The sequence below is a fragment of the Centruroides vittatus genome, unplaced genomic scaffold, assembly GCF_030686945.1.
Source record: "Centruroides vittatus isolate TY-2023 unplaced genomic scaffold, ASM3068694v2 contig_651, whole genome shotgun sequence".
NCBI classification, from domain to species: domain Eukaryota; kingdom Metazoa; phylum Arthropoda; class Arachnida; order Scorpiones; family Buthidae; genus Centruroides; species Centruroides vittatus.
Genome location: NW_027122405.1, coordinates 320,870 through 348,492, shown reverse-complemented (window position 1 = coordinate 348,492; position 27,623 = coordinate 320,870). Strand labels below are relative to the sequence as shown.

Here is a 27,623-nt window from a genome sequence, read left to right as displayed (position 1 = left end):
ATCAATAAGTAATCCATGATAAAGACACGTGAATGTAACAGCCATAAATGAATTTTTATTAATAGAAGTAGAATGTACGACAAAAGCCTATCTCAGTACACAATATTGTTGTATTTAGCATATTATATATATTATAATATAAATATAATTCTTTCTGTCTTGAGAACACGAAAGGTCTTTTAAATTAACAAATCCCACAGACCGGTACTAAGAGAACTTCGACTTCGCTTATACATTTAATATTTAAAAGACTTAAACAATTATGAAACATATCAACAATTTTACCATTTTTTTCTTATCAATAATTGATAATATTATTGATTTTTCAGCATAAAATAAGCATATTAAATTTTTAGCGTATTATTAAAGTAAATTACAGTATAGAAAGAAAAAATAATGCACATAAGCTAATAATCTTATGTGCATTATTTTTTATTTCTAATTATACTGTAATTTACTTTAATAATATAGGAAAATAATTTTGCTGCGAGTAATAAATAGAATTAATAATGATATCGAGTGTATATTGATAGAAGATTTATTAAAGGTTAATAATATCAGTTAGGTTTGAGAAATTTTGTTAAAAAATTTCTAAATAATTAGTTATTATTAATAGTAAGAATATAAAAAGTAAATTGCGTATTGAATATTAATTTTAAAAAATAGGAGATCGATTTTCGTCTGCTTGAGGTCGCCTTATCTCTTCCTTCCAGGTTCCATTGCAAGCGGAAGGGGGGAGTGATGCGCGAGGTGCATTCGCAGAATCGTTTGGTTGCCTTGGTAGCGGAACGCATTGGAGACGAAGAAAGTCATTTGGTTCTGTTGTGGAAAAAACAAACGGATCCAGAACTCAAATCTTGATGGGGGATTATAATTACGGCGTTACGACTACCGTAAGAACGTTGTCGCCGACTATCGATTACCAGCAGACGAGCGCCACGACGTCATTATTCTATCCGGGAAGCGAAATGCAAGATGAGTTATTGCTAGAAAAGAATCAGAAACAGTTGAATGAGAACAGCGATGAGAAAAGCGAAGAGGTTGTGAATGGACAAAACGATAAGAAAGTGACTACCGAAACGTCGACATCTGTTACCGCGTCTTCACCTTTGCAACAATTCGGATTTACGGAACCGTCAACTACAGCATCAAATTTCTGGTCGACGGATGATGCCTTCTTGCAGGGACTCCCTGTTCTTAATGGACAAATTCCCTTTCAGAATATAACGGCTAACTCTATTTTAAATACGAACTTGAGCAATCAAATTCTCCCTCAACCCCAGAGAAGGGCTATAACAGGTGCACATAATTTCAGTCAAAATAGGCAACCGAATTTGTACAAAACATACGCGAATTGGAGTAATCCGACGTGGACCACGTCTCAAACTCAAAATACATTATCTGCTTGGAATAATCAGAAGAGGTCTGTGCCAAATCTGAATCCCATTTCACCTTTAAAGAAATCACCTCCAGCCATAGGTCAGCCATCAATGTTAATATCACCGTCCAAATTCCAAAGGAGTACATCTTTACCTATTGGAAAACCATTTCCTCATAATATCCCTTCTAATACTGGATATGATGTCACTAATTCAGAAGATATCAGGGATGGAAATGTTATGTTACCATATCAGGTGAGTCATGTAATCATCTCAGGCTTCTTTAATATTCACTAAATTGTTTTTTAATTTTCAGTCCTTTATTTCATTATTATAATTTAGATTAAAATCAATTTAAGAAGATTATAAGATGGCAGGTCTTATTTTTTTTATAATTATGCAGTTATATGTAAATGTTTGTATAGTTGCATAAATATGGGTATAATTGCATTTGTAATAATTATATAAAGTAGTAAATTGATATTTTATTAATGTTTTGTGTATCAAATATCACTGAAGGCATACAAGGTTTTATTTTTAAATGCTATATATCTTTGACTGATTTACCCAAATTATAGACTTATTAACCATATTTTCATATTTACTAAAATATTTGCTAAGCTTGTCTCATAAGAGAGTGTAAAAAGCTGCTTGCTTAAATAAATTGATAAAATTAAGCTCATAGATAATTTTTATTGTAATAAATGGATAAATAAAAACAAATTAAAAATCAGCTTCACTCAGTGTACATTTTCATATTTAACATAAATTATCTATCTTTTGTTTTTCAAATTACCAATATTTTAATTCGAAAAGTCAACGGTGGCAAGAAATGAATTGGTTTAGAGTACAAATTTTAAGAGCAGTATCGAATATCTTGTTGCAGTATATAATTAAATGTGGCAAAGCATTGGTATAATAAAGTTTGTTGAAAGTTGAAAAATCTAAATTTCTAAAATGCTGAATCTAACCTGCGCATCTAAAAAGTTTTTTGTTTTAATTTTCTCGGTTTGGTTTTCATTTATTGAGAGCAGAACTGTCTTATTTTGAAAAACTAGAACTATGCCTTTAGTTATTCATATTTTATTGCAGAAACATTTTTTATGTTGTTAAAGCATTTTAATTACAAAAATATTTATATTACTTTAATGAAAGAATGTAATGTAAATAAAACAAATGATTAAAATTTAAGTTATGAAAGAAAATATTACAAAATATCAAATTAATTAATTTTTTTATGATTTTTAAACTGTAATTTTTATTAAATATCAAAATGAAACTATTAATATTTATCTAGTAAAATAATTATTGTAATAGATGTATATTAAATGTTAGATAATTGGAAAATAATACTAGTTTTAAAATAATTGAATAGCTAAACACAGAATGCAAATTCTGTTTCAAAGCTATTACTAGCTTTACTATTTTTGCATTAACATTTTAAAACTGTTAAATCTCCAAAGATGAATATTGGTCAGAAAATGTTAAAATACATTTGTGTATTTGTTTTTTGTTAAAAGTAGTTTGTTAAATAAATATTTTTTTTATTATATTTAATTTAAAAAGAGAGATTTTTACTGATATTCAAAAAATTTTAATAATTTTCACAATAATCAAAATTTTGTTAAATAAAAAAACTAGAAATTTATAATAAAAATAAAAACAAAAAATACTATAAACACAAGCATAATTAGATTTATTTTTATAACATTGCATATTTGTTTAATTATTTTTATGCTATTATGTTATGTTAATTAGTAAACAATGAGATTTGGATAAAATTTTCATTAATAAAAATATATATATTATTTAAAATGATTTTTAAGGTCATTGTAGTTTGTTTCATTTTATTATTTATTTTAATATGAAATCTATTTAAATAGTTAATAAAATTTAAAATGATCAAAATTATTGTTTTAAATAAAAATAAAATTTAAGAAATATATACATATTAGTTTATCCAATTTTTTTTTCAAATAAAAAAATTATTATTTGAGATAGTAGCAATGTTAAAATTAAAAATGATTTATGTTAAAAAAATTATTTCAAATATTTTTCTTGCCAAAGTGAATAAAATGACATTATGAGCATAACCAAAAAAATTATTGACACAATATGAAACTAATATCTACAATATAAATAATATACAAGCATAGCTCACATTTGCTTTTTGCTGATAGTCACTTACAGCAGTGGTTTGGAATCCAATCTACAAGTATTCTCGTATAATATTTATATTTGAATTTTAAACTCATATATATAATATCACATGATAAGAAAATATTAAAACAGTACATACACACATACATACAAACATTCATACCTGAATACTTTATTTTGACATTTAATAATTGCATAAAATCTTGGTAAAATCCTGGTAATATCACTCATATTTTTGTATTTAATAAGGTAGAATAATAAATATTTTATAAGAAGTATTATAGCTTTTTTTTTATTTTTAGGCTTCTATTATTATTTATTTATCAACTTTGTGTTTGTGTGTGTGTTTGCATTAAAAATTTGCACACTTTTTTTATGACTAAATTTATTGAGCCAGTTCTTTTTTTTTCTAATTATTCTAAATCTAAAGTCAGTATTCTAAACTCAACATTTTTAATATTATTAGAAATGCTTTCAGAAATATTTTGTTTTTTCATCAAATTTTAAAAAGTTATATATTGAAATTAGATTTCTAAATTAAATTCAGATAATGATTTAAAATAATTTTAAATTAGTAAATTCAAAAGTATTTTATAATCTGAACCTTGGGTATATTTGTATGTTGAATTAATTATCATGTACTAAATATTAGAGCATATGATGTTTTTCATTAGTTTATCCATATTTATTTTTCAGTTTTATTAATGTAAGAGAATATTACTGTTTTAATAACCTTTTAACATAATCCAGTAGAGGAAAAAAATGAAGTTTTTATAATGTTATTCCAATGTTTGCTGCTGTTTTTATAATTATGTTGATTTTGTATGAATGTTAACATTGATTTTGTTCTCAAAATGAATAGTCTAATGTTTGAATAACATTAATGAATTGATTAGAATTTCTTGTGTGTACAATTTTTCTAAACTGATTTGTATTAAGATGCATGAATTTTATTTATTCAGTGTTTTAGGATTTTATATACCAGTACTTTCCACTTTTAATAATTGATTATTATTATTTTAAATGCTAGGGATAAAAAATAATTATGAAAACATAATCTTAGTAGCATTTATATTTTCTTTGCGTTCATGCACTATAAGATGCATGAATTGTTTTAGATGATAATTCTTATATTTTGAAAAATAAGTATGACAATAAGCTTATAAATTGCAATGTGATTTATTTATTTCAATATTGTTAAATGAATTTTTAAGTTATTCTACTAAATTTAACAAAGATCAGAGTTTAAAGAAAAAGGTTCAAATGCTTTTGAGTACTAGACTCATCATCCTACTTTGTATGCTTGCTGTTCCATTAAAGAAATTTTATTATAATTTCATTATTTTTGGAATACTAATCATATTTTTTAAAATTTTTTTCAGCTGAAACAACTCAACCTTGTAGTTGTTGACAATTTTTGAATATTTATATGGTGGCACTCAAACAAGTGATCATTATGTACATTTATAATTTCTAACTTTATAGAATCATACTGTTTTTTTTTTAAAATGAGTTATTCCTTATTATTTGTCTATGAAAAAATAGAAATCTTCATTAAGTATAACATTGTAACAAGATTACACATCCATACAAGTCTGACTTCCTTATTTTATTGATAAATGTTAAACACACTACATGATATTTAACATATAGACTGTTTATTGTCTGTTTGGGAAGTTAGATGTAGATTAACAAGAATTTTCATTTCTCTATTAGTTGCTATTCACTTGTATTAATACTAAAAAGCTTTTATTTGATGGCATTATTATACTTAAATATATTTAATTTAGTGATAATTATGACAAGCTTCTACAGAATACAGAGAAATTTAAAACTGATTAACTGTAAAAATGACAAGAATTTTATCCCTTGAAGCAGTTTTTCAGACAATGAATGATCTGCTTTGTAAATATTATGCAATGATAGTAACATTTAAAAAAATCTAGATTAGTTCAGTTTAAAAATTTGAAATTATCACATTGTAAATTTTTATAAATTTTACATTTTAAGTTTTAAAAACCTAGATTGCAAAAATTTATCCTAAGTGTATCCTGTTTTTGTCATACAGTGGAGCCTGGTTAACTTGAATTAGTTGGAGAAAAAATTCAGACTTTGAGTTAGAAAGTTTTGATGAATTTGAGTTAACCAGTTTGATTTAACATGTTATGCTAGATGATTGGGGAAAGAAAATGACTGAATTATCTCGATTTTAGTTAATCAGGTTCCTCTATTTCAAATCCATAGTTTTCAAATGCAAATGGTTTCAAAAATTTTGTAATCTAAAACACTATGATCTATCTGGTTAAATTGTCCATCAATATTCTACAGATAGTATGCTGTATACAGATAGAAGATTATAGTGTGCTGTTTTAAATGATCTTTCAAGTTTAATTTGTTTTTGTAAATAATATGAAGTAAAACATCTAATCTTGAATTGTCTTTTCTGAATTCTCTCCTCAAGTCAAACTGGATTGTTGATTTCAGTAAACACATTACATAATATAATGTATTTTTCTATTTCAAAAGTCAAAAAAATTTTCACTTATTTCAACATTATCTTCTTTAAATTGAACTAATGAAACTCAGAAGGTGCCAACCAATCTTAAAAGTTCTTCAAATCCTTTCAGCCCATTGCCTGGTTAAGAGGTTTCAATAGAATTATATAGATAGAATTTCACCTAAACATAAAATTTCCAGCAACAAAACATCCAAATTCAATATTTGAACATTTTCAGCCACTCCTTTATCAGCCTTCTTCAGGAAATGTCTAACAAAAATACTGTTCTATTTATAGAATGTAGCAGTGCTCTAATTTTCACATGTTTCAAATAAGTTTGAACAATGGTTGTGATGTATTGTAAGCAACATAATTCTTTTAGAGGAGTCTAAATAATACTTTTGTGCATGTGGTACGGGAATGTAATCAGTGTTGATCCATGCTCCTCTTATGTCGGCCCTATAGATTTCTGGGATTTTTTGAGAATACTTGATATTCTCATAATTCTTGTTTTTATGTAGAATAGAGTTGTTCATCCATGACAACCAACATGAATATATTTTGTCTTCAGTGCTTTATGTACAGTACTTGTGAAGTCTTACATTAATAAACATTTATTTGCAAAACACCTAAATTTTCATGTAGATATTTTTTTAGTTAATTTATGTAATATATTATATGAAACTTGATTTTTTAATAACTTCAGTGTAGCATAGAGAGGTAATTTTGTAATATACCTAAATTCATGATATGTATTTAAATTGTTATCATAATCTCATATATTGTTCTAATAATGATTCAGATAAATACATGGACTTATTTATATTACAGAATTACATTGTTTATTCTACTGCTTTGTACTTTAAATAAAAAATTTTCATTTTTCACATACTGCTATATGTAGAACTCTGCATAACTCAAGCTTTCCATTTCTTGGTTTCCGTAACTCAAGCTTTCCTTCTTGGTTTCTTCCAATTTTTTACTAATTTTATTTCTATTGAATTTTCAAATTATTAAATACTTTTTGTTAATATAATATTTCTGATGCCATTTACATTAAATGACTATACTAATAAGATTCAATATTTTGAATCTTATTGAGAGATTTATTTTTCCTAGAAAATACAGCAAAATACCAAGAGGATTCAAAGAAGATGTCAAATGTATGTTCATGCTCTGCTTGCTTCCTGCATTTTGGGCAATCAACAAATTTCCAAATTGGTTGCTTATCAAGCGGATTGCCACCACTTTTAAATTCCACATCTGTTGGCAGAACTACAGGAAGGTCTTTTTCTGGAACTGGCACAGTTCCACAATCTTTATAATATATAATAGGTATAGGGCATCCCCAATAATGTTGCCTTGAAATTCCCCAATTGTGTAAATGATAGTTTGTTGTTTTCATACCTTTTCCTTTTCCTCAAGCTTTTTAATGATTACTTCCTGTGCTTTACTGACCATCAATCTGTTTAAGAATTCAGAGTTGAACACCACTCCTTCACCAGTATAGGTTTCATTTAGATCCTCTATCATCTGAATAGCTTGACACTGGGATCAATTGTAAGAATTCTGGATTCTAGTGTCATGCTTTGGAATGACATCCAATTGGGCTGAAGAAATAACCAGACTAATCAGTAAACCATGTGCAAATTCAAAAGCATATTGATAATGTGCAAGGCACCCAAAATACAAAATTCAGTATAGTGGCAATTCCTTATCAAGGAATGAAGGTTTTATGTTCAATTCAGTGTAAATTTCAAATTTTTCATCATTCTCTTTTTGATTTTATTTCCTATATCCTAGTGTCAGCTACTTGGATGACAGCAGAAGAACCTTCTTTTAAATCCTGCACAATAGGGTGCTGTGCTGCTACTGCAAGAAAAGAAGCTCTGAAAAAAGCATGAGAAGTAGTAAAAATCTTTAATTTCTTATTTAGGCCAACTATTTCAAACTCTTCTTTCTTCTTCTTTATCTTTACCTTTTCCCATATTTATATGGGGTCAGCATTCCCTTCATTTCTTCCAATTAAGGGCTTCCTCTCTCTTAAGTTCCTTTTGATTCAGGTCTTCCTTCACCTTATCTTTCCAATGCAGCCTTGGTCTTCCTCTCTTCCTCTTTCCTTTTACTACCAGTTTATTGACCCTCTTTCCAACAATCTTCACTTCTACACTGTACATGGCCAAACCACCTCAACCTGCAATCTTGCATCTTCCTGCTCAAGGGACCCATCTTAACAGAGCCTCTAATAAAATCGTTCCTTATTCTATCCTTCCTTGAAACTCCACACATCCATCTCAACATTCTCATCTTCACCATCTCCATTTTTCTCACTTGGGTTCTTGTAATAGGGGAAAAAAGTGAAATCTACTCCGCACGCGGCGCTAGTATCGACGAGGTTGTAAACAGACTAAGCGATACGTTGTCGGTTCTAAAGTACGATTTGTTAATTCTTTAAACAAAAATCCAATAATTATTTTAAGACTGGGTAATGGCTGATGGAGGTTTTAACATTCAGGAATAACTAATTACTAAAGATGTTGTGGTAAATATACCCACTTTTATGAGAGGAAAAGCACAGCTGAGCAGCAGTTTGTCATCTCGAGACAGAAAAATATCTAGTAAAAGAATACATATTGAACGTATTATAGGAATGGCTCGTACTGTACATATAAAATTTTGAAGCAACACATGCATCCGACAGTAACCAAACTTGGCAGTGAAATTATATTTATATGTTTTATGTTATGCAATTTTAGACCATGCATTGTTGGCAGAGATTCTTAATTTGTTTCACTGTTAGTCTAGCTCTCTATTAATACCGTATATAAATTTTTTTCCATTCTAGACCCTAGCCTAATTTAAGTTTTCCATCTATAGTATTTTTAAATTTTTGTCTGTTTATAAATTCTAAGATTAAGAATGTATACTATCATACACAGTAAGGTCTTCATTGTGGAACTTCAATTCAAAGTAATATAGTGGTTTTAAAATTTGTACTATAGTTGAATAAATACTTGTAAGCTAATAAAAGAATTTTAATCTTTAAAACAAAATCTCTTTTTATTATTTAAAAAAATTCACACTATACACCATCTAGAAAAATTTTACATAAACTCAAATTGTAAAATAACAATTAGCTCAATTATTTTATAAACTTAATGTTTATAAAACATTTTTTTTAAAAAGAACTGGCTTAATATGCTCATGGAAAAACATAATTAGTGTTTCAATCATGTCTGCAATGAATTTATTATCTCTTGGAATGATACAAACTTTGAAGTCACTTTTTGTGTAAATAAACAGATGAGCAACTTGTCTATTTGTCACTGCTAATCGTCCTTGGATTTGATGAAAATAATCATGATTCCGTTTTAAAGTAATTTTGTCATCAGTACATTCCAAATATGGTATCTTTAGCACATTCACAGGAAGTTTAAAACTGGAGTAAGGACATTTAACTTCTAATATTTTATCATCATCCACTAGCCCATCTGGACTTGCAGCTAAGAATGGGTATTTTGAATGAAGAAACATGCCACATTCTTTCACAGGAGTATTTACAAAAGAATATGTTTCAATTGCTTTTTTTTTTTTCATACCTTAAGCTGTGAGAAATTGCCTTACTTTTTATTGGCCTACTTGACAGTAATGAGCCACACAATTTTAGTCTGTTTGTTAATTTTAATTTACAAACTTTTCCAAAGTTTGAAGATGTCAAATGCAACAAATGTTCCTTCTTCCAAACTGCACTTTTTCATTGTAATCTGGTCTCTTTTTCCAAATGTTTTATGTACTCCCTACTTGCTTCAGTTACATGTAAAGCACTTAAACACATTTCAGACATTGTGCTTTTGCAATCATGATCTGACTCTAAAGCCCTCATGTTTGCTGGTTGCCTTAATTACAATATCGGTATTGCACAACCACTTTGCATGTTCATTGCCAAATTAATAACAAAGTTTGTATAATCAGGGATTGTACTACCAGATGGTCTGGGGGTCAAATTTTATGTCTTCCAATCATTTTCTTTTCATTCCTTTCTTCTTAAATAAATGAAATGGAAGCTCACTAGCCTTAACTGGGGAACCTTTATGTTGGCAGGTAGGCTGATGGAATGTTTGTAGAACCTGTGTGCATGTTTTGTGACACTTATATGTGCCTGTTCTTCCATATTCTTCTATTGCCAATAGTGTTACACATACATGTTTGCAATACGCTTTAGGCCCTTTACCTGCTGTACATTCACATATTGCATTTTCTATAACCCCATCATCTGTAATTACTAAATCTGTGTAAATCTGTTCCCCTTGGTTAATTCAGATTTTACATTACCTTTAAAATATAAAAAATGTTTCTCTTTTGTTCCTCTTATTATCAATATTAATAAGAATTCATTAAAATACATCTGCACAGCAGACAGTGGCATTCTTTGATCTGACATCTGCATGTAGGCATCAATTGTCTCTATAGTCAAAACTGGTATTTGTAAACTTGGAGAGAGATCCTTATATTCAGATGAATCAGGAAGTTTGAATTCAGGAGAGCTATCACAGGATATAGAAAAATTATGAGTTTTCTGATTCCTCTCATATGCCAGTAACCTGAAAATTATTGTAAACAAGTTTAATAACTAGTTAACATATGATCACCAATATTTTATTTAGTTTTTTCTGTCTCATTGACAGGAAAGGCAAAAATTATTATTATATATTATATTCTTACCTTAATATATTACATATAATATAAAAATAAACAGTATAAGGTAACTGAACAGTATTGACAAGCACCTAAATATGGCATATATATAGTGTATGCCAGATTTAGTAAAAGAAAATGGGCAAAAATTCACTTGTACAAAAAGTTTATTGGTGAAGAAATTAGTCTTATTGCATTAAATTATTGAAACAAGAAGACTTGTGACCAATAAAAAAGACATTTTGATTATATTTATTTTAAATACTCCGAATATTGTTTTCTCTTGGTAAAAGATTAAGATATGTATCTCTTATATTGTCTTAGAACTTCATAGAAAGTAGTTTTGTTTGTGTTGATTGTTGTTCTAAATTACAGTGATAACCTATTGGTACAGTTAACATTTCAGATACTGGTATAAATTGGTTATAATATGTCAGGCTCAGTACATGACCATATTCCAAAGGAAAAAAAAATTTATTTTAATTAAAGTTTTGACCTTATGTATTGGTTAGACAAATGTGAAAGGAATCAATGACAACTTTACTGATCTTTAAATGTTTTTATTGACAAAAAATGTGCATTTTGTGAAATCTTATCCTTAAAACTTTCATCTACTGGTAAGTTACCTTATCATGTAATAGTTATAAGGACTTGAAATTATAAATGTAATAATTAACGATAAAAATATAGATGTAGATTATTTTAACTTACCTTTCTATTAAATCGGCTTTTCTACCAGCTAACTTGGCATTGTACTTTTTTAATTCTTCCTTTAATTGTACCGTTGTTAACCTTCCTAAAAAATATTTTCGTTCTTCCATTATTATAAAGTAAGCTATCCTTCGAACGGAACAGCTTGTTTACAACCGTATCGATATGTGCGACACCTATGTCACGTGATCACTTTTTTCCCCTATTGTCCATGTCTCTGCCCCATATAACATTGCAGGTCTAACAACCAATTTGTACAATTTACCTTTCAGTTTTTCAGCTAACTTTCTTGTCACATAACACACTGCTCAACTTCCTCCAGTTCAACCATCCACATTGAATTCTATGTTGCTCTTCTGAATCCAGTCCTCCCCCGTCTTGACAAAGGCCCCAAGGTACTTAAAACTTGAAACCAAAGAAGCAGCACATTTTGATTTTAACATTTTACTCATCTCTGCCATTCAGATTCATATAAGCTATCTTAGCTCTGCTAATCTTCATGCCCCTTTCTTCCAATCGTACAGTTTCTTCTCAGTCTTGGCTTGGGAAGGTTCACACAGCACAATATCATCCGCAAACAGCATACTCCACGGAGTCTCACACTTCACGTCAGAAATCAACACATCCATTATCAGGTGAAGCACATAAGGGCTAAGGACTGATCCTTGTTGTAAATTAACATTAATGGTGAACTCGTCTGTAGTGCCCACACTACTACTAACTTGAGTCTCCACTTCCTCATATATTTCCTTGACAAGCCTAACATACTTTTCTGGAACATTCTTTTCCCTCAAACATCTCCATATCTCTTGCCTTGGTACCCTATCATACACCTTTTCCAGATCTATGCACCCCATGTGCAAATCTTCCTGCATTTTCCTGTGCCTTCCCATCAGCTGTTTCAAAGCAAAGATAGCATCAGTCATATCCCTTCCCAGCATAAAGCCAAACTGTTCCTCTTCAATCTCAGATTTCTGCCTAATCTTTTTTTTTTTGACAATTATCTTCCAAATTTTCATAGTATGGGACAATAACTTTATATCTCTACAGTTTCCACAATCCTGCACATTTCCTTTACCTTTAAAGACTGGCACAAGAATACGCTTCCTCTATTCATCTGGGATCTTCTCTTGCTGCCAAAGTTTCTTCATAAGGGTCCAGAGGATATCAATTCCCTCCTTTTCAAACCTCTCCAAGCCTCGACCAGAATCTGATCAGCGCCTACTGCTTTCCCCATTTTCATTTCCCTAAGTACCCTTTCCACTTCTCTACTATTTCAAACTCTATGTATGTTAATTTTCATTCAAATTATTGTTTATTCAGTTTCAAAGTACAATGGAAATATACGTTGGACATACAAATAAAACTGGATTTAGACACTAAATGAAACTACAAAAATATAAATTGAGATTAAATAGTTATATAAAATAAGAAAAATGAAATTAAAAATGTATCAATATTGAGAGATGGTGATTATTTAATAAAGTAGCATATTTAAATGAAGCAGCTGTCAGTTGCACAGTATGATATTAGTGTCAAGTGTCTATTATCATCATCAGATGGCAGAAGGTGATGTATGTATCAAAGTTTAATTATCAATGGTGTGTCTATATTATATATGACATGTTCAGAATTAAAGTGGATAGAGTTCAAAAGTGGCATTTTGTTTTAGTTCTTTGTTACACAGTTTTTGAAGCAAACATGAATTAGTTCTTATTTTCATAATTTGGTCATAGACAGCAGTAATTTCTTTTGGCTCTGAGAAATAATTTAATATCTTTAATGGTAAAGTGAATTATAGAGATTTTAAAATAATATTGAATATCAATTATGTGTAATCAAAAGTATAAAATACAAGAAAGAAATAATTATGATTCAAAATCAGAAACAAAAAAAATTTTGCTTAATCATGAAATGTTATTAAAAGTGAGGATTTTCAAGACCTTATTATCTGAAAAACATGTAAATTATTTTTAGCAATAATATATATTTATTTAATTTTAAATAGAGAGACAGAAAATTGGTGTATTTATTCATATGATGATTAATTTATATAAATGAAGAAATGTATGCCAAGGAACTATATGTAGTCAAATGTCCTACATATGATATTAAATAAGAGATTTATAATGATTTTATAGAGAATGGTTATTTCATCAAAATTATTAAAGGTAGAAGGAAAATATTCATTTTTTGACAATTAACTTTGCCTTTATTCTGCACCTTGATTAGTAAGTGAATCCAGCAGATATGTTTTCTTTATCACAATATTTCATTTCTATGCATCATGACTATTTCAAAAACTCTTGAATTCAGATAGTGACATGAGACAGCACTACACAAGAAGATAGTGAATCAAAAATAATGAACCCAGATATGATCAAAAATGGTTATTAATATTTCTTTTTCAATAGCAAAATGGTTAATGATTAATTTTTGTCTCTGTAAAATTGTACTTATGATTTTTAAGACAAGCAATAAATAACTATGATATCCAACATTTTATTTTGCTATGACTTGATGCAACAAAGGTCAGTGCTAAACTGGATTATGTTTAGTGTTTAAATTTAAATTGCCCATTAATAAACATATTTATATATGTAAGAGACTAAAAACTCTGCATTAGTTTGAGTTTTATTAAATAGAAAGAAATTTGTTTTGCTATAATTGTTTCAATTTTTTAGATTGTATTTTAAACCAAAAATTTTAGAAGTTAGAATTCAGGACTTGATTCACTTTGGTTCTGAATACCTCATATATTAATATAAATATATAGTATGATACATAATGATACAAAATTTTAAAAAAATATTTTTAATTACATATAATTAAAGAATGAACAAGTAATTTAAATATACTGTACTAAGTTTCAAATTGTTTCCCATTATTGCTTACATAGTTTTGTAGCCAAATCTTCAATACTGACAATCCTTCCAACAGAAATCCTTGTTACTATTCATTTTACCTATGATAAAATTTTTTGTGTGTCGCTATCATGAAGATTGCAAGAAAATATTTTATCTTTTACAACTCTTTAAGAGGAGATGTGGAGATCTCAATAGTGACATGAGGATTTTTAAATTACTTATTTATTCTTTAATTGTACATACAGTGGGTAATTGGTTAAGGAATAAATCGGATAACAAACACTTTCGTGAAAGATTTTTATGTTCAGACAACAGACACGTTTGGATAACGAACGCCTCACGGAACAAACACAATTAGAAGTGATGTAAAATAATGAATACTGATTGGTCTTCCCTTGTCTTCAGGTGACAATTCAAAACTTTTCGGAGTGCAGGAGACATTGACATTGATGCTCAACCCGGTATATACTGATTGGATAGTATTCCTCTGAACTTTGAAACTTTCTCTTGTAATTCCAGCCTTTTATTTTTCTGGCAGAAACAATTCTTTTATAGTATTCGCGAGACTGTCAGGCAGGCACTCATTAAATTTTGTGTCAGTTTTTATTTTTGAAAGGTGAGAGTATAATAGCATAAGTAGGGAGTGGACAGAAGATGTCTGAGGTTGCTGGGCAATATGGCTTGAACAGGTCTACAGTAGGCTGCAGTTCAATCTTATCTACAAAAGATACTGTGTAATCAAGAAGACTCAAGCAGCTAAAGGAGTAATGGGGAAATCACATCGAGAAATAAAGAACATTGAAGAGCTCATAATGGAACCTGAAACGGATCTGACAACAGAAGAATTCCAAGAACTCTTGAATGAAGAACACCAATAAACTCTGCGAGATATGTTTTCTTCTGAAAAAAGGATTAATGCCGATATTTGCTATTAAAGATGTTTTGAAGAAGTGGGAAAATGTCAGAACAATGGTCTTAGAATGGCATCCAAACCAGGTTGCGGTTAACAGGCTCAGGGATTTCTACAGTTACAGTGCTATTAATTACTTCTGAAAAATTCTGAAGAAGGGAGAAAAGCAATTGACATTAGACAATTCTTTAACCCCTGCAAACAGAAAAAAATGTGACTAATAAAAATGCAAGACTATGTATGTATGTATGTATGTATTTTTATTATTATATATAAATAAACATAGTAAGAAAGTATATAATTTATATCTTTTGGGGTTTCCAGAACGAATTAATCAAATTCCCATAAAAACCTATGGTAAGTTGATAACCAGTTAATGAACAATTTGGATAGTGAATGAAGTCTTGGAACAAATTATGTTCATTAACCGATCATCCACTGGGGAAAAGTATACATAAGCAGTTTAAACAATGTAGCAAACATTTTTTTCAAAATAACAAGGAAACAATTTGACATTTCATCTCTATGGAAACATAATCAAAACAAAAAGTTATTGGGAAATTATATAAACTTTACAAATTTACAGTTTAATGTAATTTAATAGTTTGAATTTAATTGAATTATATTTTATGAGCTAAGTAAGCTGTATTTAAAGTGACTAATAGAATAAAAGCACATTAAAGTATGTCTTATGGCATTAAAATTTGTTATACAATAAAAAATTTTATTTCTAATATATATACTTTATAAAAATATATAGTTTCTTATTAATCTATTTATTTGTCTGTGCTGGCCTTTCTAAAATTAATTTTCAATACAACTACAATGGAGCCTATAGTCCGTCAGTCCAGGCCGGATCTGACATGTCTCATAATCCAACACTCTGCTGCAAGGTGGCACACATGAAATTTTCATGTTACTACTTGATGTATGCATCAGAGAAACAAAGTGCATTTTTTATTGTACAGTATGTAGATACATACAGAATCTAGTAGTTCAACAATCTGCTGTAATCCAACACATGCTGGTCTGATATATGTCAAATTATGGAGACTACTGTACTTTGAAAGAGAGTTTTGTTGAGTGGCAAGTATTTTAATTTGCATAACTGAAATATTTTTAACTGAAGCATCAAGATGTACTATTTCAGATATTTTTAAAATGCTGCTTAAATATAAATACAGGGGGGTGCAAAAGTAGGTATTCAGTTGAGAATCTGTGAAATACATATGTTTGATGTTCGTTGTTATTATTTTTATTATCTTTTATTAAAAGTGTTTGATTTATTTTTATTTTCTTCTAAGCTGACTTTGCTTTTTCCCCTTTCCATTATCCATTCAAGTTTGTTTCTTGTGGCAAGTGGGACTCTTCTCTTACTGTTCATCTATTAATTGTTGATTTAAGAAAATCAATTGTAAAAGCCAGGTTATAGTTCATATTCCTTATTTGTAATTTAATTTGTACATAAAAATAAATGTTTTTTTTTAATTTTCTTCCTGTAAGTTTTTTTCTTATAATAACAATTGTATACTTACTTTTGTATGCCCCCTATATATTAAAGCTGAAATGTAAGATTTCTTGATAAGTCAGTTTGATCTTTTTAAAATATTAAATACTAAAGCCAAATGATATGTAGTTAAAAACATTTTTATTAAATAAAAATTTCCTGTTCAGTTTTATAAATTTTAAATTAAATTTATATTTAGACTATGTGTAACTGAAAGTATTGTTTGGAGTTCAGTTTATTTGTATTGCATTATATACAATTTACATTATTTCAGATTATTTGATATTACTAAGTATTGTAAATATTCAGTATCGGAATTATTTATTGATCTACATCCTTTCTCTTATGAGATATTCTCTTCCTTCTTACTTTAACATTTTTTACATCTCCAAATTGTTAACAAAATCTAAAATGATATATTCAAATTAAGATTCCATTTTTAATTTTTTAAATTCGTGAATTTAAACTTTGATATTTTTTTAAATCAGCTGTTTTCTTACATAAGGATTAAATGATATTTAACTGTGTTTCTTAGATTTAAAATGACGCGTTTAAAATCACAAGTTTAATACTCTAGTGATTTGAAGTGTTGAAAAAAATATTAGCAATAGTTAATGGCTTTTATGAAATCCATTTTAAAATGAATTTTGTTAGAACACCATTTAAATATTTATTGTTTTTTAAATATAATTTTAGAATATTTTGGAGAACAGTTATGTTTGGAATATTTTGGGGATGAATACTCATCACATAGAGAATAACAGTAAAGATATTATTATTTCATTATCAGATTGTGTGAAAGTTGAAGAACACCTAAAACTGTTAGGCTACAATTCCTAGACAAAAAGTTAGAATATTCACTTAACTGAAAGTTTAGTGTACATTTTCTCGTGAACAACATAGAGTACGAAACTTTTTTTACCCTACATAAACAATGTCTATGTATGTTTATTATACCCATTAATCACCCAAATTAACTCAAACGTTTTTTTTGTTACAAATGGAAATGAAATGACAAAAAAATAGAATAACTGTTTGACTGTGACAAAAAACTAGAACATTAGCAAAAACAACCAAACAAACAGCCATAAAAAAACTAAATTGTAATGCAAATTTCCATATTGTTGGGCAGCACAGTATGACAGTACAACATTGGGTGTAAGTGCAACATCAGTGACAAATCTAAAGATATTATATAGCCTTGTACAAAGTAGGAAGAACACAAAAAGAAATTGTGAATTATATAAAATGCTTGCAGCCAACAGTCTCTAGAGTACTGAAATAACAAAACCGTGTTCAAGTTTTAACTAATAAATGCGAGAAATATGGACATAAACGAGCAACAACTACAAGGGATGAGAGAAACTTGAGAAGGATTGTAGTGCAAAACTGCTTTAAGAGTGTTAAACACTTGCATGCACAATGGAGAGCAACTGGAGTGAATGTTAGTAAGTAACCGAACCACATGCCAAAGGTTGCATGACTTGCACTTTAACTTTTATGTTCCCAAGACGAAGCCATCTCTAATGAAAAACAATGACAAGCAAGTGTCAGATGGTGCAGAGAGAGGGTCATGTGGAACAAGACGACTGGAATAATGTTCTGTTCAGTGACGAATTCCTGCTTTGTCTCTCCTGTGGTGACCAAGGTCTATGTGTATGGAAAACAACAAAGAGGTCTTTGAAAAGGACTGTATGAAAAGATCCTTGAAGTTTGCGTCATATGTCATGATCTGGGGATGCATAAATGCTAATGGTATAGGGCAACTGTGCATTCTTCGGAATGTGAATTGCACAGACATATCAAGACATCTTAGAGACATTTATGTCTGTGCAATGCACATTTCTTCGGAATGTGCATTGCACAGACATATCAACACATCTTAGAGACATTTATGCAGTGCCGTAACTAGGAGTTTGGACGCCTATGGCCAAGAATAAAAATGGCGCGCTTTTTTAATTTTTGTTATTAAATAAAAATAAAAATGGTGGTTTATTTCTGAAATATATGTTCATAAAAATTACAGATAATAAATACTATATAAATATAATTATAGAAGTTTTTTTGTGTTATTAATTTCGAATACATATTATTCCAAAACCTTCTCGTTGGTGCCTTTATTAAATCGGCGCCTATGGCGGGAGCCACGTTGGCCATACCCTAGTTACGGCTCTGCATTTATGATACCATTGGCAGGGAATTTAATTGAGAAAACATTTCTATATCAACAAGATGGAGCATCCTCTCATACTGCAAAATCAACAATACATTGATTACAAGAACAATAGATTGCAATCCTGCCTTGGCCAAGCAATTTCCAGACTTAAACCCATTGAAATTTTTTGGGGAGTCATGAAACAACAACTTAATGAATGGTGATCAAATTCTAGAGGAAGTAGAAAGAAGAACTAGTGATGTGCATCTCCAGAAACAAATGCGAAGCATTAATCCGCACCATGTCAGACAGATTGCGAGCACTGATTTTGGCAAAAGGTGACACAACAAAATATTAAGTTTATTTTGTTGTATTTCCTATATTTAACCCACATTTAATTAATATTCTAATTTTTTGTCATGATGAAACTGTTGTTCTATTTTTTTTGTCATTTCATTTCCATTTGTAACAAAAAAAACGTTCAAGTTAATTTGTCTGATTAATGGGTATAATAAATATACATAAACATTGTTTATGTAGGATAAAAAAAGTTTCATACTCTGTGTTGTTCATGAGAAAATGTACATTAAACTATCAGTTAGGCGAATATTCTAATTTTTTGTCTAGGAGTTGTAGTTATCATTGACTTCTGGTTTGTTCTTAATTAACTGGGTATCAAGATAACTTTAGTAGGAATATCAATTCAAATATTTGAGAAATTTTCTATCTTCAGTAAGCAAAACAGGAATATACTTAAACAATAATTTTCTTATACTGTAATAATAATTATAATTACTTGATAATTAATATGTAAATATTTTTGAAGTTTTATTGTTATTAAATTATATTTTACATTAATGTTTTATAATATTTATGTCATCAAAATGGATAGGCCTACTTGTTTTGAATTTAAAAAGTTAAACTGATCACAATTTTCTTAAAATTTAACAAAATTGATATACTATTCAATAAATTGTTGAATGTAAAGAATAATAACAATTATGTTAATACTGTAAGTAAACAAAGAGAATTTGTAATTTGTCGATGATGGACCATAGTGCCAAAGTTATTTCTAGTTATTGAAATTAAAAGTGTATATCACCAAAATACCAGTGAGAAATAGGATTAAATATTATTAAATGATAACATTCATATACAAGTTCATCTATAATATCTAAAATGTTTTTATTCATGAGTGAATTTTCTAATTAAAATGCAAAAATTGTTAATATTAAATTGTATTAATTCATTAAAATTTAATTGAAATTTTTCGTAAAAAGTGTTGTTTTCAAATTTACTATGATAAAAAATAAATATTTTATTGCTGTTGTTGATATTCATTAATAAATGAAAAGTTGCAGTAAAATAGTTTGGGTGAGATAAATTATAAATATTCTAAAATGTACACAATAGCATTATTTTTGTTCATTCGATAATTTTCGATGAAATGATCGGTTTTTACACTAGCTTATCAAATAATTATAAGTAATTAACTTATATCGCTATTTATTTAATTAGAAATCAAAATATAATAAATGAATTGTAGTTATATTTATTTCATTTTATTCAGAGAATGAATAAAGGATGAATGTAAAGTAATTATAGTGAACGATGTTATAAAGTTTAAGAATCATTGATTTATATTGTAGTGTTTTCATCGGACAATCGTTTGAACATTTGTTTTCAAAGTAAATGCTTATTTAATTTTTAATTAAAACGTTTTCGTCGAATTAAAATTTATAAGTAATTTTAGTATTTGGAAGTAGGGCACAAAAAATATATTAGAAGCATGAAGTCTAATAGTCATTGACATCTATAAGATGATACAGGGGAAAAAATATAAAATATTTTAATATGTCTGAATAACTATAATGATTCGGTAATACAATGAAAGATAGTATATGAATATGCCTGAGAATATGATTTAAGGTAGCCTAAATAATTTATATTCACCAAGTTACAAGAAAAGATATATTGAACATATTTATAATATGATGCATGTTTGTAATGTAGTCGTTGATACACATTTTTACACCTTCTCTTCACAGTACTAATAGAAATTAGTAATCTCCTTGTTTCTACACAAAGTTTCAAAGAGTGTGGTTGGAGAGTTTTACATCACTAAATTCGAAGGTAATTACATCTCCGAATTTAGTGATGTAAAACTCTTCTTCTATGACAATCTATGGCGATAGTTTATATCAGCAAATAATCAGCATACCCGTGATCCGTGCGACGATTTCAAGCTACTCGCATTAAATGTTTAGAAAGTATTAGGTTTTTATAAATAAAAAATTTGATAAATTTCAAAATTTTGCATGTATAATGTGAAATCAGGGTCCTAAAGCTGTCATGAAAAGTCTTAAAGGGTACAAATAAAAGACCTCAGATAGAAAAATTATCATCAAATGAACAATAACAGATTTCTCATTAAACGAAATATTTATTTGTTATCATATTCACATTATTATTTCCTTTTCACTTGTGTAGTAACGTTTTGGTTAATGTAACCTTAGGTAGCCAAAATGGTGGCTCGTCTCTAATTCCAGCAAGGAAACAGTGGGACGCACGTTCTAACCTAACCTATTCTAATAAATTACCATAATTATTAGCAACCAAATTATTAGAATAGGTTAGGTTAGAACGTGCGTCCCACTGTTTCCTTGCTGGAATTAGAGACGAGCCACCATCTTGGCTACCTAAGGTAACATCAACCAAAGTTTCTTGTTAGCGATTAGAAAGTTAAATAAAATAGAATTTGTTAGCATTTTTGTTATATTTTAAATTACTGTAATCAAATTACATATTTGATCCGAGATTTAGACTTGGGTCAAAATTGGATTCGAAATTTACTATCTTCGGAAAAAGATTTTCCATCTCTGGTTTATATCAAATATTCTTGCTGAAAATGTATAAAAAAATATATATATATATATTGTACTAACGAATCTATATATATAGTCGAGACGAGTTGATGATAATAATAATCAGCGCAGAGCCCAAACGGTTAGGAGCTGAAAGTTGAAATTTGGTACACAGGGTACGTCACGAGAACGCACACTAAGAAGGGATTTTTCGAAATTCCTCTCCAAGGGGGAGGGACAGGATTAAGTCTTAACACTTCCATCAACAATGGAAGTGTCAACAATGGAAGTGTCAACAATGGAATTTTCAACAATGGAATAGTTAAGAGAAAGCGACATGCAAGACGCAGATGCAGTTTTTTTTTCGTTTTTGCAGGAAATCAAACATATTTTTAGATCCATCTAAAAATTCTCTAATTAGTCTGGAAACAGGGGGACCCAATTCTTGTATTCTGCGAAAATGGGTAAGGTTGACTATAACGTAATAATCTTAATCTTCGCTATCGTTACTTTTGCCCGAGCATCGCCGGACCTACCTGCTAGTACTGTAATAATTTGAATACAATTTGATGGAATGAACAATTAGTTTAACATTTGTGCATTATGTGGATATTTATATTATTAAAAATATAAATGTTGCTATTTTAAATAACTAGATTTAAAATCATAATCATAGAAATGTAAAATATAGAATGGCTTGTTTCATATTAAAATTGTTGGCATACTATGTGTGTTAATCAGTTTGATTAAATTATAAAATATAAAGCTGTAATAGCCAATATTTGTTTGGGAATGCTAAACGTACTCTGTAAGTAATAATGAAAAATATGTTTCATGAACGTCTTTAAATTTTCTTAATTCGTTTTTATTAAATTATTTTATCGAACTTTAAAATTATATCTTTAAGAATTTTTTAATTTTTGAAATTCTCTTATCATATTTAGAGTTTCTTTAGTCATTAGTTAGTTCAGCGTTATAAAATAAATAGGAACTGTAGAAGTAGCTTTTATAAACGTGCCAACATATTGTGATATACATAAATATAAACGGACATCACTTCTATAACAATTACATATGCAAAATTCTGAAAGAAGAAATCTTATTTTTAAAAATAAAATTGAATTAGATTTTTACTTTTTAATTATTGATTGTAATTAAAAATACTGAAAGAAAAAATATTATTTTAACCATACAAAGTACTAATTGTTTACATGATAAATAATCGAATTTTAATAAAATTGACAATCTGTGAATACATATACATACGTAGGAATGGTTTTATTTGTATCTGATAGATTAAAAAATGTTTGAATAGAAATTTTACAAGGACAATTCTCTGTCAGATGAATAAAATTTTATTTCCCTGAAGACCTTATATATATAAATTTTCATAGTAGTTGAATAACTTTTGTTAAAATCGTTATATTTCTTTTTTGTATATAATAATAATTTTGAGGCGGCAAGAGTATAATTTTTTTTAACACATCTTTGTGATATTTTAACGCTTAGCTTTTTTAAAAAGTAAAGGTCATTTTTCCGGTTAAACTACATTTATTTCTACTTATCGTGTTTCAACATTGATAAATTAATTTAGTTCTTTATTAAATGTGAAAAAACAATACCAATAAATGATAAAATTACCAGTTCTATGATTTATGATTTGAAATTTTATTAAAATGGTATACATTTACTTATAATTTATTATGAATCTAAATTGGCGATAGTATGTATTGTAGCGTCTGAGCGAACATCGCCTTAGAAATATTCTGATAATCTAATACATATAAAATTTACGTGTTGTCAGTCTTTAGCTCTACATTTAGAAAACGATTACTGTATAGTAGGAAATTATTATGAACAATATTTTATCTCTGAATATAATAAATGAGAAATTTCGTTACTGTGAATAAAATTGTGTATTTAAAGAATTGAGAAACGTCCTAGATATTAAATAAAATATTGTAGAATCTTCTGATCTAATCTGTCAATAAGAAATCCGGATGATTTTTTTAAAAATTGTATAATTAATTTATGTATTTAATGTATTTTATAATTGTATAATATAAAAAATAAAGTATAATTAAAAGAGGATAAAACATTAATGTTTTACCCTCTTTTAATTATACTTTATTTTTTATATATACTGTAAAATTTATTTAAAAAAAGTAAAGTAAGAACTGTTGTTTTAAAAAAATAGTTGTTTCAAAAATGAATTATGAAGAAATTTTATAAAGTCAAAGCAAATGGATCAACAATGTTTCATTTTAAATAAGTATAATAATACAGTGATGAATTTTCTTAGTGATATTTAACGATTATTTATTAAATAACTTAATAACGCATGGGCGCACATGACGCAGAAGAGAAGATGATTTTGAAAGTTATTGATCGTAAAAGATTCCGTTGATAAAATTTTATTTATATGTGTCATTTGAAATAACGTTCTTGAACATTCAAGTGATATTTATCTCTCCATAAAGGTGTGTTCTGATGTAGTGCTTATGATATTTATCTCCGCGTCGCATCACATCACACAGTTGAATTGTTATAAATAAATCTATGATGATAGTGAATTTATTTTACATATTTAGTCATTCTAAATAAATATTATTATAGAAATTTCAGAACAAATGATTTGTTTTATTTATCAGATATTGTATTGATTTGTGTATATTTGTATTATGAACATTATGTAATGCACCGTACGTCATATAAAATTTTTTTTATCCTTTTCTCATTTATAGTATTCGTTTTTCCTTTCCTTTCCATTGCAGAAAATAACAAGTTTCGCTCTTAGCATTCTAAAAGCAGAGGATTTCTTTCCTCTAGGGGACATTTTTATGCATGCGTATTGATTTTTCTGTTTGACGGTAAGGATGGCTGTTGGGTTTCGAGATAGAAAGAATACCGTCGGTTTAAAATTGATATTTTCAAAATATTTATGTAATAAAATTTAATATTTTTGTAATAGAATTAATAATGGGAAGTCAATTCGTAAATTCCGATGCATAGTTTAAAAGGAAGGCAATATTAAACATCATTCATCGTCATCACTTTCATCATAATTATTGTACTGTTTACTTTAATTTGATTAAAATGTAAATTGTATAAATTCGTAGCATTGGAAACATACATAATTATTTTTAAAAATTAGATAAAATTTTCTTTATAATTTACGTAAACCTTTTAAAGACACTATTTGAAATTTATATATAATCAAATAAATTTCATTTTATTGTATTCATATTATACATGATATTTTAAATGATATTTAATATTTTTTTATTCAGACTTTTTTTTCCTCCAATTAAAAAGCTACTTCTCATTATTCATAATGCAGAAATAGTTTTATTGTTACGGAATTAGATTCCGTGCATTATCATTGTTTTATTCTTATTATTGTAGATCATTTAACGTTTTCGTGAAACTTACCTTACATATTGTTAAGTATTTTCATTTTGCCGTTAATTGTTCTTCACGTGAATTGATAATTCTAATAAAGCTCTTGTATATTAATATTATCCTCTTGTATTTTAATATTACCATGCATATCTCGTTTGACAATCACTGAATAGCGTTTTGAGAGTCTGTAGGAGTGAACACCAATTAACAGTAAAATGAAAAAAAACTGTAACAAGTGAGGCAACTTCAAGAGGACACTACTAAACTTTGTATGATACGTCGCAGTTCTTAATGAAACTGGCCGTTTTTGCATTGAATAGGCGAAGAATAATTATCTAAATGGGGAAAAGCTTGATTAGGCAGTTTTAAAAAGATAGAAATCGTAGCTGCATTATTTATTTTAGCATATTTTTAAAAACCATTATATAAATTTACGACTCTCTTGAATGAAATCCTCAAAAGACTTAGGAAGTTAAAATTCCTCAAGAAAATATTTGATTAAATTATCCAGCAACTTTCTACATATTACTTTTGTAATTAGTTTTGCTTATTACTGTAAATATTCTTATAATTTTTTTTTTATTAAATAAAACATTTAGGTAAATTTTGAAAACGAATTCGTTTGTTATTTATCTACAAGATTAATAATGAAATGATTAATAATGTTATAATTCAAATCTGATGTTTAATTCAAACATTAAATGTTTTGATTTATGATTTACATGATTCGATAATAAAAATAGTATTAATAAAACCTTTAAGTTAAAAGGTGTCGTTTAAAGAATAATAGTACAGTTTTTGTTTCAGATTGATGTTTATCAGTTTTAAATTTTAGTGAAAGTTTTTGTGTGATTGTAATATGTAATCATAAAGTTATTTGATAATTTTTATAAAATTATTGATTTTATTAATGCATTGTTGGATCAATATGGATCAATATGAATCGTGATAATAGTTTGATTTTAAAATCTGCACGAAATGAATGAATAAGTGAAGGTCAAACTTTATTAGAATGATGTCTTCAAATGGCTGTACCGTGAACTATTTTCTTGGTTTTAAAATATGTATTGCATTATTTGCATTATTATGTATTTGGAATAAATACAACGTTATCTTGTTGTATTATTATAAATTTTGTTATTTGTATACTGAAAAGTATTGCTTACTAACCATTCGATTTTCTATACTGATCAAAATATGTCGAAAGTAACTGAAGAAAAAGATATTGTTAATCTGTATCTTTCTTTGTAAAGTTGTTCGTAATTGGTACTGATTGAAATATTGAAGAGTAGTGTTCCATCATTATTAACAGAACTACAATTCTTTCAATTGTGTATGCTAAATTAGAAACATCTGAAGCATTTATTTATTGTCAAGTCTTGGAAAAATACAGAAAGAATAGTTCATGTTGCTATTTAGAAAGGCTATTGAGTACAACTTTCATTTAAAATAGGAATTCCCAAGATGATCTATAACGTTGTTGTTTTAGAAATTTGGATATCATTATCTGATAAATCTACAATATCCCTGGAAGATGTAATAAAATATAATTTGAATAACATTTTTTATTTCAGTTAATTCTGAAAAAAAATTAATTTCGTAGCTGTTGTCATGGAATTCAAACATCTCAGGTTTTTTACTTGATTAACAACGACCTATTATGCTTGTTATCTCTAAAATATTTTTCTTCAGCAAGTCAATTTTAACTTTTTTTTTTTTTTTTTAAATTATTATTTCTCTACTAAAATCAGTTTTAAAACGTAGCATGTTTTTCATTACAACATTTTAAAGTAAAACTTCCGAAAATTTCCTTTTCTGATTCAATTAGAAAAGTGGTCACAATTTTGTCCATTGTGACCATTGAATGATTTGAGCTAAATGCAATCGAATCTGTGTGTGAGTGAGAAATAAGGAATTTTTCATGCACACTATATTGAATTGAAATCTAGTCTGGAGTCTCGACTTCTTTGAAAAGTTGAATTCAGACTATATTCAAATATGGATTCCTGAAGAAATTTTTATTCTAGTCTTTCGATTAGACTAATGCTGAGAAAATGTGTATATGTACTATTATGTTAAAATTTTTTGAAATTTTTGATATTGAGAAGTATAAATATTCATAATGTGTCCCATATCACAATTTTAGTAATTTACTCATAATTTTGCTTGTAATCTTATGAATACAAGTATTCTGAAAAATTTAAACAAGTTAATAATGTTAGTATTAAAATTATGAAATGATTTTATATAATTTGTAATAGATAACATAATTTGAAAAATTTTTTTAAATAATATTTGACAAAAGTAATATTTTTAAAAGCTATCCCAGAAAACTGATCACAATTCTTAGATATACGATTTTATAGAGACGAACAAGAGGGTCGAATATTATTAGATTGAGAAAAACTGCTAATATTCCAAAAAGAATAAAAAAAAAGAAGACTGGTTCTGAAAAAATGAAATATATTAAAAATTA

General features: G+C 27.8%; 1 protein-coding gene across 4 annotated transcripts in view; it reads left to right on the top strand.

The window, feature by feature from the left end:
* The first annotated feature begins 722 nt into the window (after positions 1-722).
* LOC136979878 (cytoplasmic polyadenylation element-binding protein 2-like) overlaps positions 723-27,623 on the top strand; it is a 197,812-nt gene continuing 170,911 nt past the window's right edge. For all 4 annotated transcript variants that reach the window (XM_067275902.1, XM_067275901.1, XM_067275900.1 and 1 more), the window contains exon 1: positions 723-1,634. In XM_067275902.1, the coding sequence (XP_067132003.1) occupies positions 861-1,634 (774 nt within the window). In that variant the 5' untranslated portion in view covers positions 723-860. The remainder of the gene's footprint in view (positions 1,635-27,623) is intronic.